The 14506-nt window shown below is 41.3% G+C and overlaps 2 protein-coding genes across 12 annotated transcripts in view; both read left to right on the forward strand.

The window, feature by feature from the left end:
• The window catches only part of TBC1D1 (TBC1 domain family member 1), a 255708-nt gene that overhangs the window by 67144 nt on the left and 174058 nt on the right, over window positions 1-14506 (forward strand). The gene's annotated exons all lie outside the window — the stretch shown is intronic.
• On the forward strand, window positions 9520-10597 carry PTTG2 (pituitary tumor-transforming 2). The gene has a single exon (XM_003776439.5). The coding sequence runs from the start codon at window positions 9894-9896 to the stop codon at window positions 10467-10469; it is 576 nt and encodes a 191-aa protein (XP_003776487.4). The 5' UTR covers window positions 9520-9893; the 3' UTR covers window positions 10470-10597.

The following is a 14506-nucleotide window of genomic DNA, read 5'->3' on the forward strand; positions in this document are numbered from 1 at the left end:
AAAACAGAGGCATGCCTGATAATAGAGGATTTCTTATTATAAACCATAGAGACTTGTGAATGGTTCATAAAGTTTTTCATTCATTTATGGAAAGACCCTTTATGCCGTCTTTGCAAAAAAAAAAAAATAGGATTGAGTTAATGGATTTTTCAAAAAATTCTTAAGACTTCATTTTTTTAGAGTAGTTTTAGGTTCACAGCAAAATTGAGAAGAGGCTACAAATATATCTGCCCCCCTCCCCCGCCCCCGACATGCACAGCCTCCCCCAATAGCAACATCCCCCACCAGAGTGGTCCATTTGTTACAATTGATGAACCAACATTGACACATTGTTCTCACCCGAAATTCATAGTTTACATTAGGGCTCATTCTTGGTGTTGTACATCCTGTGAAATGGACAAATGTATAATGACATGTAGTCACTTTTTTTTTTGAGACGGAGTTTCGCTCTTGTTGCCCAGGCTGGAGTGCAGTGGTGTGATCTCGATTCACTGAAACCCCCACCTCCCAGGTTCAAGCAATTCTCCTGCCTCAGCCTCCCAAGTAGCTGGGATTACAGGCACTTGCCACCATGCCCGGCTAATTTTTGTATTTCTTTTTTAGTAGAGACAGGGTTTCACCATGTTGGCCAGGCTGGTATCGAACTCCTGACCTCAGGTGATCCACCCTCCTTGGCCTCCCACAGTGCTTGGATTACAGGCGTGAGCCACTGCGCCTGGCCTATTCACCATTTTAAATTATTTATTGTGAGAAATATAAATAGCTGAACAATACAGTGTACTTTTCCCCAGTTTGGCTTTGATGATTTGAAAATATATGTCCTTTGTGTTCAAAAAACACAAAGCACAAATAATTCCTGTTTTTGGAGGCTATTTACTGTATACTGAAATATTTATGAATGAAATAGCATATCAGGGATTGTTTTTAAAAATGATGGTGGGAAGAGAAGTGGGTGTGGATACTGAAATAAGATTGGTCCCGAGCTGACACTGGTTGAAATTGGGTGATGGAACCTGGGAGTTCATTAGAATATTCTCTCTACTTTCCTATTTGACATTTTTCATAAATATAAGTGGTTAAAAAAAATACATGGCCTCAGAATCTATAAACAAAGCTTTGCTGCTATAAGAACTGCATTATAGGAAGGAAGGAGGGGAATTATCTCCAGCTACATCCCGGGGACCACCACCCTAATTTGTTAACATACCAGAACTACAGGCTCTTTTTTATTCTTATGCCCAAGACCCTCTGCAAGATTTATCTTCTGTGGTCACAGCAGGGGAAGGACCCTTGTGACACTCTGCTAGGGAAGAGGAGATGCGGTGACACTCAGCCAAGTTAGGGAAGTGGACCTTCGATATTTGAAAAGGACATTCAAAACAACATTTGAAAGAGGTCAGAGTATTTCTTCAGTGAAACACTTAGGATCTATAAAATGGTTATAGTGTTTGTGCAGGCGAATAAACACTGAAAATCTGTAGAGAGGTCACAGCCTTTGCCCAGAGGAGTAAATCATTCAGATACAATTTTTAGCTATTACAGTATCAACATGGAGTTCAGGTGATAATGGGTATGTACTTTTACCGTGTCCCTCCCTGTGACTGTACAAACCTACATACTGACACCTATGTGTTCTCAGACTATGTATAAGCCTTTCCCTGTACTACAGTGCTCATCATCACTGTAGGGGACCTTTGAAAGAGCTGCCGGAGAAGGTGAGGAAGAAAGCCCTGCCTGGAAAGCAACAGTGAACCACCAGAGTCAGCAAAGTGAAGCTTGTTGCAAGGCCTGCAGTCATTATGAACCTAGCAGCTTCTAGTTCATGCCAGTGGCCCTGAGACTATTTATCCTGCGACTTCACATGCGCTTTGAAGTTTTGTTGTGATCTTCGTTGAGTCCGTGCGGAAATCACAGGCTAGATTTTAGATTTTTTACTTTTCAGCATGTGATTTAAAGTTCTGTTGACTTGGGGAAAGGGCTGATAATCTTGTGCTAAATCACTGATGGAATATAAACTAAAATCTCCATCTCTCAATCAATCCAAATGTCCATCAATGGTAGACTGGATAAAGAAAATGTGGCACATATACATCATAGAATACTATGCAGCCATAAAAAGAAACGAGGTCATGTCCTTTCTAGGAACATGGCTGGAGCTGGAAACCATTATCCTCAGCAAACTAACAAAGGAAGAGGAAACCAAACACCACATGTTCTCATTTATAAGTGGGAGCTGAACAATGAGAACACGTGGACACAGGGAGGAGAACAACATACACTGGGGCCTGTCAGGGGGTGGGGTGAGGGGAGGGAGAGCATTAGGAAAAAAGCTAACGCATGCTAGGCTTAATATCTAGGTGATGGGTTGATAGGGGCAGCAAACCACCGTGGCACACATTTACCTATGTAACAAACCTGCACATCCTGCACATGTACCCTGAAACTTTAAAAATGTTTCGAAAGGGAAAAATAAAATGTCCATCTCTTGAATCCTGGTTTTTTACTTATCCCACATGGCCTTGTCGTTTGCACAGATTATGTAATGGTTTTGAGTTGATTGGGGCTGCAGAAAAATTGTGCTAATTTACAGTGAAAATCAAATCAAGACATTTGACTGATGATGTGTGATCAAAATTGTGCACGGCTAGATGTGCTGATTGATGACGTGGTTTTGGATATGCCGTTTACTGTCTCAGCTGCAGGTAACTGGAATCCATATGCATTAGCTCCATTCCTCTCCCACCGTGGCATGCAGACATTTTGCATTCAGAGCCAGTAATTTGGTGCCTTTTCCGACAAGTTTGGACTGAAAGCATGAATGCTAAATTTTGGAATACCACAGTGTGATATGAAAAGCATATTGCTAATTAATGGAATAGAACCAGGTAGGAATTTCTTGGACAGATAAGAAAGAAATGGTGTTTTTAATCTGGAAGTGATCCTGGGTAATTCTTCTGAGCTCCGTTTTTAACTGACAAATCTTAATATCAGACTTTATTAAAAACGTTTTCAAAGTGTCATGTGCAATTAAAGCTTCATCAAGGAGAGGCACTTGCATGTCATTACTGGTAATAGAATCCTGTTCCTGTAGTTTTTAATTCCCACTTTTCTGAAATGAAACGCAACCAGTTATGTAGTATAATATGTAAAATCTACTAGGGAATTCAATAATTTTGCAATTAAGCTTGAGGTATTTTAAAATCATTTTGTCTATTAAATATGTCACTGTAACTGTTTAATCATGACTTGAATAAGAGACAGGAGAAAACGTATCTGGGAAAATGCAAATGGTTGATGAGTAGAAAAAGTGACTAAGGTTGATGTGTAGAATAGTGGTAAATTCTACAGAACCTTAGAGTTCCTTCAAGGGAGGGATAAACATGAGCCATGCCTAGGAGACAGTTTGTATATTTTGAGAAGATTGGATGCTTACTGTGGTTAGCTTGGTATGTGGCCAGGGACAGCAGAAAATAAGGATGAGTTCAGCTAAAAGTAATAGAATGCCTAATTTATAGTGGCTCGTATCGTCATTTCTCATTTTGACATCCTTAGCAACATTGCCAGGGAGCCCGTTATTAATGTAGATTATCAGGCCCCACTTCAGCCCTGCAAAATCAGCATTCCCATTGTAAGGAGATTTCCAAGCGATTCATGGGCCCATTAAAGTCTGGTCTAGAAAACAGAGATAATTAGATATCTCACAGAATAAGGATCAGAATGCAAGCAGTTCCAGAGTGGCTGGATCTAGATCATCAATAACAGGCTTTTGTCTCATTCCACTTTGCAATCCCTAGCATGTTGACTTTGGCCTTTTGTTGTGTGGCCTCAGGATTCCAAGATGGCTGCTGTGGCTCCTCACACCAGTGCGTTCTAGGCAGGAGAGGTGGGGCAGACATCTTCTAATATCTCATTGGCCAGACGTGGCTCACATGTTGACTTTTTTTTTTTTTAACCTTCCCTATGGTCCTGAACATGTTGACTTTTAGATGACTCACTTGGGAAGATAAAAGGATTAACATTACTAATTTATACATTCATTCCTTAAGTAAAAAAAATAAATAAATAAAATTTCGTACTATGTGCCAACTCATGAGCAGTCCATGGGGCTACAGCTGAGATCAAAGGTCTACGTCTATTGTCTGAACAAAATTAGGGTTATTTTAGTGAAGAGGAAATGGGAGAATCATTATTACGTAGAATCAATATCAGTCACAGGTAGGTTGAGGCCAGATTTGGAACGGTCTTGGAAGTCATGTCAAGAATGGGCGGAGACCAGTGAGGATACCTTTGAGGTGATTCAAGTAAGAGATGATGAGGACCGGCCTAGGACAATACTGGCTGGGATGGAAGAAGGGATGCTTTGAAGGTCGGCTCTGAGACGGAAGTGCCTGCTTAGTGATACCGTATGTGGGCGATGAAGAGGAGGGGTGATTCACTGAAACTCTGATGGGATCCCTCACTCAGCTGTCTCAGACCAGCTGACATTAAAAAAAAAAAATCTATGTATCATATGAGTCTTAGCAGTGGATTTTTTTTTTTTTTTTGAGACAGAGTCTTTTTTTATTTTTTCGAGACGGAGTCTCTCTCTGTCGTCCAGGCTGGAGTGCAGTGCACTCCATTACAACATTTTATTTGAAAAATGTAAAACACAAGTTAAAAACCATGTATAATCTAATAAATTTAAGAAACTATAAAAAGTAAAAAAAGAAATCGTCCCTTCATTTTACTTCTGGAGCATGTATTTCCCCCAGTTTTTTTCCAAAGGTAGCACAGACTTAATGAGAGATTCCCATGAATTGCACATACATACCTCTCTATGTGTATACAGTTGTCCCTCAGTATATGTGGGGACAAGGGCATTGGTTTTACCACCCCTATGGATACCAAAATCCATGGATGCTCAAACCCCTGATATAAAATGACATAGTATTTGCCTGTAACCTGTGCCCACCCTCCTATATACTTTAAATCATCTCTAGATTACTTATACTACTCAATACAGTGTAAAAGCTACGTACATAGTGTTACACTGTTTTGTTCAAGGAATAGTTACAAGAAAAAATGTCTGTACATGTTCAGTACAAGACCATCCTTTATTTTTTCCAAATATTTACAATCCATGGTTGGTTGAATCCACAGATGCAGAACCCATGGATAAAGAGGGTCAACTGTATATAAATTACAATGTGTTACAATGTGCAGTTTCCACTGTGACTCTTTTTTACAAAAATTTCTGCCCTTTGTTATGAGCACCTGTGGTCCAAGAATAAGCAGTGTTTAAGAGAGCTTTACCTCAAAGTTTACACTTTTCATTTTTCTATTATGCACATAGATTATAATACATATCGTCTGGGCTGGCCGTGGTGTCTCATGCCTGTAATTCCAGCACTTTGGGAGGCTAAGGTGGGAGGATCACTGGAGTCTAGGAGTTCGAGACCAGCCTGAGCAACATAGTGAGACCTTGTCTCTACTTAAAAAATAAAAAATAAAAATCTTCCCTCAAAATACATACAATCTGCTTTTAAATAAACTTTTTTTTTTTGAAACAACGTCTCTGTCACTCAGGCTTAAATACGGTGTTGTGATCTAGGCTTACTGCAACCTCTGCCTCCCAGGTTCAAGCCATCCTCCCACCTCAGCCTTCTGAGTAGCTGGAATGACAACTGGCTAATTTTTGTATTTTTTGTAGAGGTGTGGGGAGGGGGGTCTCCTTATGTTGCCCAGGCTGGTCTCGAACTCCTGGACTTCAAGCGATCACCCATCTCAGCCTCCCAAAGTGTTGAGACTTACAGGGGTGAACCACCACGCCTGGCTTAATGAACTTCTAATACACTATGCCATTTAAGGATTTGTTTCATTCGTTGTCTGACTCTCTCTTCACCAGGATGTAAGTTTCCTGAGGGCAGGGGTTTTGATTTGTTTTGCTCACAGATGTATCGCCACAGACTAGACAGTACCTGGCCCCAAGTAGGTGCTCAATACATATTGAATGTGAAGTGAATAAACTTCCAGCAAACTACCCTCATTGTGATTTAACACATTTAAAATGACCAAATGGCTTTTCCCTGTACTTCCATTCTGTGTCTTTTCCCCTTGACCTCATGTGATACACTCAAGGACGCCAACTAATGTTAGTATTAACTTAAGAAAAGTGGAGTGTAGCTGGGCACAGTGGCTCACACCTGTAATCCCAGCACTTTGGGAGACCAAGATGGGCAGATCACTTGAGGTCAGGAGTTCAAGACCAGCCTGGCCAACATAGTGAAACCCCATGTCTACTAAAAATTAGCCAGGTGTGGTGGAGCACAACTGTAGTCCCAGTTACTTGGGAGGCTGAGGCATGAAAATCACTTGAACCCAGGAGGTGGAAGATGCAGTGAGCAGAGACTGTGCCACCGCACTCCAGCCTGGGCAACAGAGCAAGACTCCGTCTCAAAAAAAAAAAAAAGAAGGGATCGTAGAAATGAATTTCCCCCAAAGAAGCCACTGATGCATGCCATGGTGAAACTTTAAGGATTACTCTTATCCGGTCTTTGGGATTATCTGAATCATGGCCTCCCTCCCCTTACATGAAGGATCAAGCTGACCACACAAACATTTAGACTCCCTGCGTGAGATGGGAGAACATAAGCCCCTCATGAGTTTGTATAATACTCATGGCTACAATTACACAACGTGGCAGACATATCCCTTCCTTTCCAAAAGAAGGAAAGAGACAAATGTATGATACCTGATATTACACATGTTTTCATTCTTCACAATCATTAAAGTAATAAATCACACTACTTTTTAGAGAAAAGGAATTTATCTGTTGACAGGAATATGCATTGCTGGGCACGGTGGCGCATGCCTGTAATCCTAAGACTTTGGGAAGCCAAGGCAGGAGGATATCTTGAGCCCAGGAGTTCAAGACCAGCCTGAGCAACACAGCAGGACCCCTCTCTACAGAACATAGAAAGATTACCTGGGCATGGAGGTGCGTGCCTGTAGTCCTAGGTACTCAGGAGGCTGAGGCAGGAGGATTGGCTGAGCCTAAGAGTTCGAGGCTACAGTGAGCTATGATCACACCACTGCACCCCAGCCTCAGCAACAGAGCAAGGTCCTATCTCTTAAAATAATAAAAATAAAAAATAAATAATATAGAAAGAGAAGAGAGTTGAGATTCCAAAATAGTCTTTCTGACTCCAAACTCCATTTTTATCCTACACCACTTTTTCATAAAAGTTCAGAACAGATTGTTTGATGTTTTTCGTATTGTTCATTATTACTTTTTAAAAGGTCAATTCTGACATGTGATTTACATTTCCTGACAAACTACATATCACTTTCCTCCCTCCCTTCTGTCTTTCCTTCCTTTTATTCTTCCATTTATAATGCAACAGATGATGGTTTTTCATGGTGTCCTGTAGGTAGTGTATTTTATTTTAAAATACCAAATAAAATTATCGGCAGCCACTTATGGAAAGCTTCACTGGAAAATATTACTTCAACCATACTTACATGTTTTTTAAAATGCTATTTTTGTTGATCTCCACTTAGAACAACAGAAACACAGATGGCTACAGTTACTGGATTTACTGCCGGTTCTTATGCCCCTTTTCTCATATATGTTTATGGCGACCAAGTTTACTTTCAAAAACATATGCTAAGAATAGTAACAAATTTTTCAGATTTGAAGTTGTCTAGGAAAAAAGTATGCTTCACGTTAAGAAAGAGTCTGTAAGATCAACAAAGCAGATTCATCTCCCAGAAAACCCATTCTCTGAGCAGGCCATTTTCATCTCTAACCAATAAACACCAGATTCCTTAGCTTGGCAGTCAAGAACCTTGACCATATCTGGTCCCAGATGATTCTTCATATTTTTTATTTTTGTTCCAAGATGGTGTACTCTATTTTCCAGCAAAATGGGACAGTTTATTTTTCCTCGTAGCCACACTTTCCTCTGTTTTGTTCATTGTTTCTTTTGCCTGGGGAGATTTCCTCTTCTCTTACTTAAGCATTCCATCTCTCCTAGCTCAAATGCCACCTCCTCCAGAAAGTGTTCCTGGATTAGATTTGCTTTCACACCTCTAGACCTCCTTTATTTGTCCCTTCTTCAGAACACATATATGACATCTTTTACTTTAATTATTTCTGCCCCAATTCAGAGTACCATTAGAAGGCTGTTAATAAAAAATGAATGTGTCAGAACAGTTGAAAGAAGTTGTTTAACAATAATTCCTGCTAATGGTATAATGAGACAGGATTACAGACAGGTGGCCTGCAAACTTTATTGTAAAAGTTGCCTACCATAGTGTTTGAAGAAAAACGATTCAATTGGAATGCCTGCAGATTGGCACACACACTCTACCCCACCAGTCTCCCTGTTCCCCATTGCCTTCCACTGGCACATCATATATTTACATTCCCTCACTGACTCTGGGTGGCACTTGAGTTTACAAGCTCCATATAGAGGTTACATCAATCAGTTGATATACCAGGTCCAAGTCATGGCTCTGTCACTTTCTAGCTAGCTGTCTCAGGTTAAGAGCAAGACTTCTAATGATACCTTTGAATGGCCTTTTGTATTTGAGGTGGACTTATGCAAATAAACAGGTATAGTTGACCCTTGAACAATGTGAGGGTTAGGGGTGCCAATCACCTGCATAGTCGAAAATCCACCTATAACCTTTGACTCCCAAAAAGCTTAACCGATAGTCTTCTGTTGACCTCACCAATAACACAGTCGACTAACACATATTTTGTATGTTTTATGCACTATATCCTGTATTCTCACAATAAAGTAAGCTGAAGAAAATGTTATTAAGAAAAATCACAAGGAAGAGAACATATTTCATTATTCATTAAGTAGAAATAGATCATCATAAAGGCCTTCACCCTCATTGTCTTCACGTTGAATAGGCTGAGGAGGAGGAGGAAGAGGAGGGGTTGGTCTTGCAGTCTCAGAGGTGGCAGCCGCAGAAGAAAATCTGAGAACAAGTGGATCCATGCGACTCAATCCTGTATTGTTCAAGACTCAACTGTATATTTTTGCATATGGGCTCTAATACGTACGCACATATGGCCATGGGTCAAAGATTCATAGAATGAATTAGACAACAAGAATATTTATCATTGAATTGAAATGGCTCACTGCAAAACTGCCCTCAACTTATCTCTAGGCCTTAGAAACAGAAGTTACCCTTTGCTGCTGTGGATCGATAGCCTGGACTAGATTGGGGTTGGGCTGGCAAAGATACATAGTCATTGCCATAGTCCAGTATTCCTGCCCAAGCAATCACCATTAGTAGTCACGTTGCTCAGAGAGGGCCTCTCAGCTCTCCCCACCACTGCATGCTGGATTATCTGCCACCAGTAGATGAGAGTTGGCAAAAGGGATAAATCGGGATGAAACATTTGAGCATTTTGCAGTTTAGAGAAACTTCAGGGGTGCTGCTTTAGTAAAAAATGGAAGACTTGCATTTATTAAAGGTTAGTAAGAAGTGAAATCATGTATGCAAAAGTACATTATAAATTAGAAAATGCAATAAAGGCAGAAACTATTTATTTATTGGTTGCTCTGCCCTTTACCTAAGTGGTTTTTGATCATTTAACAATGTGTAAGAGTTGGGTTTTACCTCCATTTTAGGGATGTGGAAATAGGGCTTGGATGTTAGCTAACTTGCCCAAATCTTACAGCTAACAGAAAGTGGTACTCCCGAGATTCCTACCCAGGTTTGTCTGACCTCAGGCCTGTGCTCTTTATATGAGCTCATGCTAACTCTAAGATGATGTACTAGGCACAATAATTAGATATTTCACCAATTTCCACTATAGTTAACATTCTATCTAAATATAAAGTGGGACCATGGTCTTAGATGAATGTGGCTGTTGAGAGCGGCAATAATCCAGAATGGCTACTCTGATCTATGTTGATAAGGAAATTGGAGAACCAGGCACCCATGTGGCTGCTAAGGATGGGCTGAAGCTGGAGTCTAGACCTTCAATCAAAGCCTTAGATGGGATATCTCAAGTTTTAACACCACGTTTTGGCAAAACGTTCGATACTCCATCAGCCTTACCTAAAGCTACCAGAAAGGCTTTGGGCACTGTCAACAGAGCTACAGAAAAGTCAGTAAAGACCAATGGACCTAGCAAACAAAAACAGCCAAGCTTTACTGCCAAAAAGATGACCGAGAAGACTGTTAAAACAAAAAGCTCTGTTCCTGCCTCAGATGACACCTATCCAGAAATAGAAAAATTCTTTCCCTTCAATCCTCTAGACTTTGAGAGTTTTGACCTGCCTGAAGAGCGCCAGACTGCACACCTCCCCTTGAGTGGAGTGCCTCTTATGATCCTTGATGAGGAGGGAGAGCTTGAAAAGCTGTTTCACCAGGGTCCCCCTTCACCTGTGAAGATGCCCTCTCCACCATGGGAATGCAATCTGTTTGCAGTCTCCTTCAAGCATTCTGTCAACCCTGGATGTTGAATTGCCAGCTGTTTGCTGTGACATAGATATTTAAATTTCTTAGTGCTTTGGAGTTTGTGTGTATTTGTATTAATAAAGCATTATTTGTTTAACAACATAATAAATACACAAATATAAAGTGGGTCATATTCCTCTTTATGTGCATCTGCCTCAGCTGTCCCTTGTTTCTATATTTCTTCCATACTATGGCCCCTACTCTTTGGGGATATGTCAACATAATTTACTTCTGTAGAGAAACAGGAGACAGGAAATAGCAAAGGATAAAGGAGAAAAGGCCAGGGTCAGGCCAAGAACTTCCTACATCTTTTCTTCCCAGCCTAGTGTGAACCAGATGAAAGCCTTAAGGAGGTCCTAGCAGCAAAGGGAGATAATTAAAAGAATGAGAATTTTGTGGAATGCTAAAAAAAATAGGGAACATATTTGCAGCTAGGACTAACACTGATTATCTTAAAATGTCTATATGGCTGAATAATATTCATGAAATCCCATATCTCATTCCGCTAATGTCTTACAACTTAAAGCACTTTTATGTCCATGCCTTGAATTCTGTACAAAGCTTTGATAGAGTCACAGATGTCTGTTGTCAATCCAGATCACCTGAGAGGCTTCAGGGGTTCCTCTCTGGTTCCTGAATTCCAAGACTTAGTGAGTTTCATAGGCCAGGAGCTGCTATTCATTATACATGTTAGTGGTTTTGCTCTTTCTACTGAAAGTGGATGGTGGTTATGTCTCTGAACATGTTATTCCACAAAAAGCCAACTGGATGTGGCTATTTAAGAACCATCAAAGGCCATGACAGGCCAAAGTTTCCAAATCCCTCTTCAATCAAAGGATGCTGTCAGAACTGACCTCCAAAAAAGATGCAAGGTCTCAGTCCTAGGCTGTCATACTGGTCCTTAGAGAATAGTTACAATTTTGTGATCTGCCCCACTCCATTTTGTTTTTTGCTTCCATGCTATTTTAAAACTGGAGAAGGTTTAAGTTTAAAAATTCAAGACAAATCATAAAATATTTGAGAAGTTACTTGTACATTGCCTGTCTTCCCCAATAAATTGTGGGCCCCATGAGGGCAAGGACCATCTCTGTTTTGTTCACTATGGTGTCCAAGTACTTCCCCTTATCTTGGAGCTGATTCTATGGTGGGCTGCTCCAAGTAATCTTTATCTTGGGCCAGTAGCCACGCAGGTCAAGGATAAGTTTCCATTAGGTGTGGGCATAAGCTCCTACCCAGCCATTGTCCTCTTCATGAATTTAGAAGAACTAAATTTCATCTGTAAAGGAAGACATCACATTCTGTAAATGGTAGGGCCTCGTTCTCCTGTAAGATTCATATTCTGCATTTTGGATTCAAGAACCATAGGTGTATCCCATGGCAAGACAGGAAGTATTACTGGAGTCAGACTCCCTGGGTCTTAACCCTGCTTCCTCTGTTTAATGGATATGCAACCTTGGGCAAGCTGGTAACGTCTAAAATTTTACTCTTAAAGCTGCTGATTGAGACACTAAACGTTTAAATTTCTAAATGTTTACTGCCATATTTATATATGGTTATTAGCATAGTAAGGATCTAAATGATATCAGAGTAGAAACTCAATAAATATTTGTTGGATGGATGAATAACCTCTCGGACTTCAGTTTCATCACCTGTAAATAAAGATGTTTAGCTATATGGTATCTTTACAGTTCTAATATCCTGTGGACTTTGTTATGTTAGTAGTTATGATATTTTTTATTCTTAGTAATTTTTTCAGGATTACTATGAGGATAATAAGAAGTCAAATTCTAAACTGAAATAAGTCAAGGGAATTGAATAAAAACAGAGAGTGTTTTAAAAATCACCCTAAGTCCAATGATCAGCTGGCCTTTGATTTAAAGTGTGTCTGTGGTCAGCCCACGGAAATAGTATACAGCTTCTCTGAAGTTCTTTAGCATCTTCATTACAGTCAGTTTAAGTACTTCTTTGGCAATAAACATCAACTCTTTTTCAGATGTCTCTTTGCATATGATGGCCTTGGCATGAGACATGAAACCATTAAGAAAATACAAGCCAGGTCCTCTGCTACAGTCCATAAAAATCATTTAGTTGAAGCTATGCATATTTACTTATTAGCTTATACTCATTTTTAAAGTGACTCACAGAAAGTACAGTATTAGGCCATTCTTGCATTGCTATAAAGAAATACCTGAGATTGGGTAATTTACAAAGAAAAGAGGTTTAGTTGGCTCACAGTTCTGCAGGCTGTACAGGAGGCATGGCGGTGGCATCTGCTCAGCTTCTGGGGAGGCCTCACAAAGCTTCCAGTCATGGCAGAAGGCCAAGGGGGGACCAGGCCTCTCACATGGCAGAGCAAGAGCGAGAAAGAGTTGAGGTGCGGGGTGAGGGACGGGGGAGGTCCGGGTGGGCGGATCACTTGAGGCCAGGAGTTCGAAACCAGCCGGGCCAACATGGTAAAACCCCGTCTCTACTAAAAATACAAAAATTAGCCGGGCACGGTGGCACATGCCTGTAATCCCAGCTACTCACTGAGGAGGCTGAGGCACGAGAATCGCTTCAGCCCAGGAGGTGAAGGTTGCAGTGAGCCGAGATCACGCCACTGCACTCCAGCCTGGGTGACAGAGTGAGATTCCGTGTCAAAAAAATACCCATTTATGTACTTATGTACAAAATATCTGAAACTGCTAAGACTGGGTAGTAATTACATGGGTGTCTCTCATATTATGCTTTTTAAATATTTTAAAAATATTTGATAATTTTTAAGATCCTAAGAAACAAGAATACTCTAATAAAAAAATCCAATATCAGACTCTACTCCCTTGTAGATTAGGAACAATATCCCTGCTCTTTTTCCCCCCAATGGCTCATTTGTACTTGGCATTTGGTGCCTGCTTAAAACACCAGGGTGACTGTAGGGTCCCTGATGTTTGTTAGGGGCCCTCTCTGTAAGCTTTCATAGCACCCTCTCTTTTCCTTCTCACTGCATTTATCACCCAGTTGTGCCATTTCCTGTTTCCTTGCTGTATGGGCCTGCTGGACCATAAGACGTTCCTGCAGGGGCAGTTGGCTTGCTTACTATAGCATCCCTGAGGACTGGAATGCAATAGATATTGAGTGGCTGAATGAATTACTGCAATGGCGACTGCAATGGCTTAAGTTCAGTGCTCTGCACACACATGGGCCAGGGTTGGATATGCGAAATTATCACTTGATGAAATTAGTTAAAGCAGCATTTGTTGGCACAGAGAGGCCGTGTGCCCCTTTCTTGGAGTTCCCTAGGCTTCAGTGCATGCACCACAGTCTCACAGTTGGAAAGGAGGGTCGGGGTGCTGTACTTCATGTAAGGTGATTCTACACCTTGTGCTAGATTCACTGACACATCCAACTCGAGACTCAGGGTCCAACTGGACACTTAGGTTCCCATTAGGCTGTGGCGAGGACCAAGCCCCCTGCCACTGAATTTCCTAGACACTGAGAGGTCAGGGTTTTCCTGTCCACTAGCCTGACCAGTTTTTCACAGAGAGGACCAATGTGCCTGCCTTCCCCATATCCGGCAGCGCAGCTCCTGCTTTGTCCTGGGTTCAGATGGAGTTTGGCCTGCTGGTCCCAGCATAACCTGGATGGGGACAAGGAGCAGCCTACTGCAGGTCTGTCTTTCTTATTAGCCCCCGGCCTGGCTGAACCCTTGAGAAGGGCCCTGCTGCCTCAGACCCAACAAGAATTTGCTTCCTTTCTCTCTTCCTTCCTTCCTACCTCATTCATTCATTTGTTCTTTAGAATCTGCTGCCATTTCATGTCTATTTGTATCTCATCTAGCTAGCATCAGCTCTGTCCCCAGCCTCCTGAAAAAGGCCAGGCTCCTTCCCTGACAGAGCCTGCTGTTGGCAGGAAGCTGCCAGAGCATGGTGTCTGTCTAGAGAACCTCTCTTGGCCATGCCAGCTCCCTGAAATCTTAGAGCATGAAGCCCTGTGTTTGTAGCAGTTAGGACCTGCTTGGAGGGATGCTGACAGGTGGTCTAAGCAGACACTGCTCCACTGTGCC

This window comes from Pongo abelii, chromosome 3 (assembly GCF_028885655.2).
Source record: "Pongo abelii isolate AG06213 chromosome 3, NHGRI_mPonAbe1-v2.0_pri, whole genome shotgun sequence".
Classification (NCBI taxonomy): domain Eukaryota; kingdom Metazoa; phylum Chordata; class Mammalia; order Primates; family Hominidae; genus Pongo; species Pongo abelii.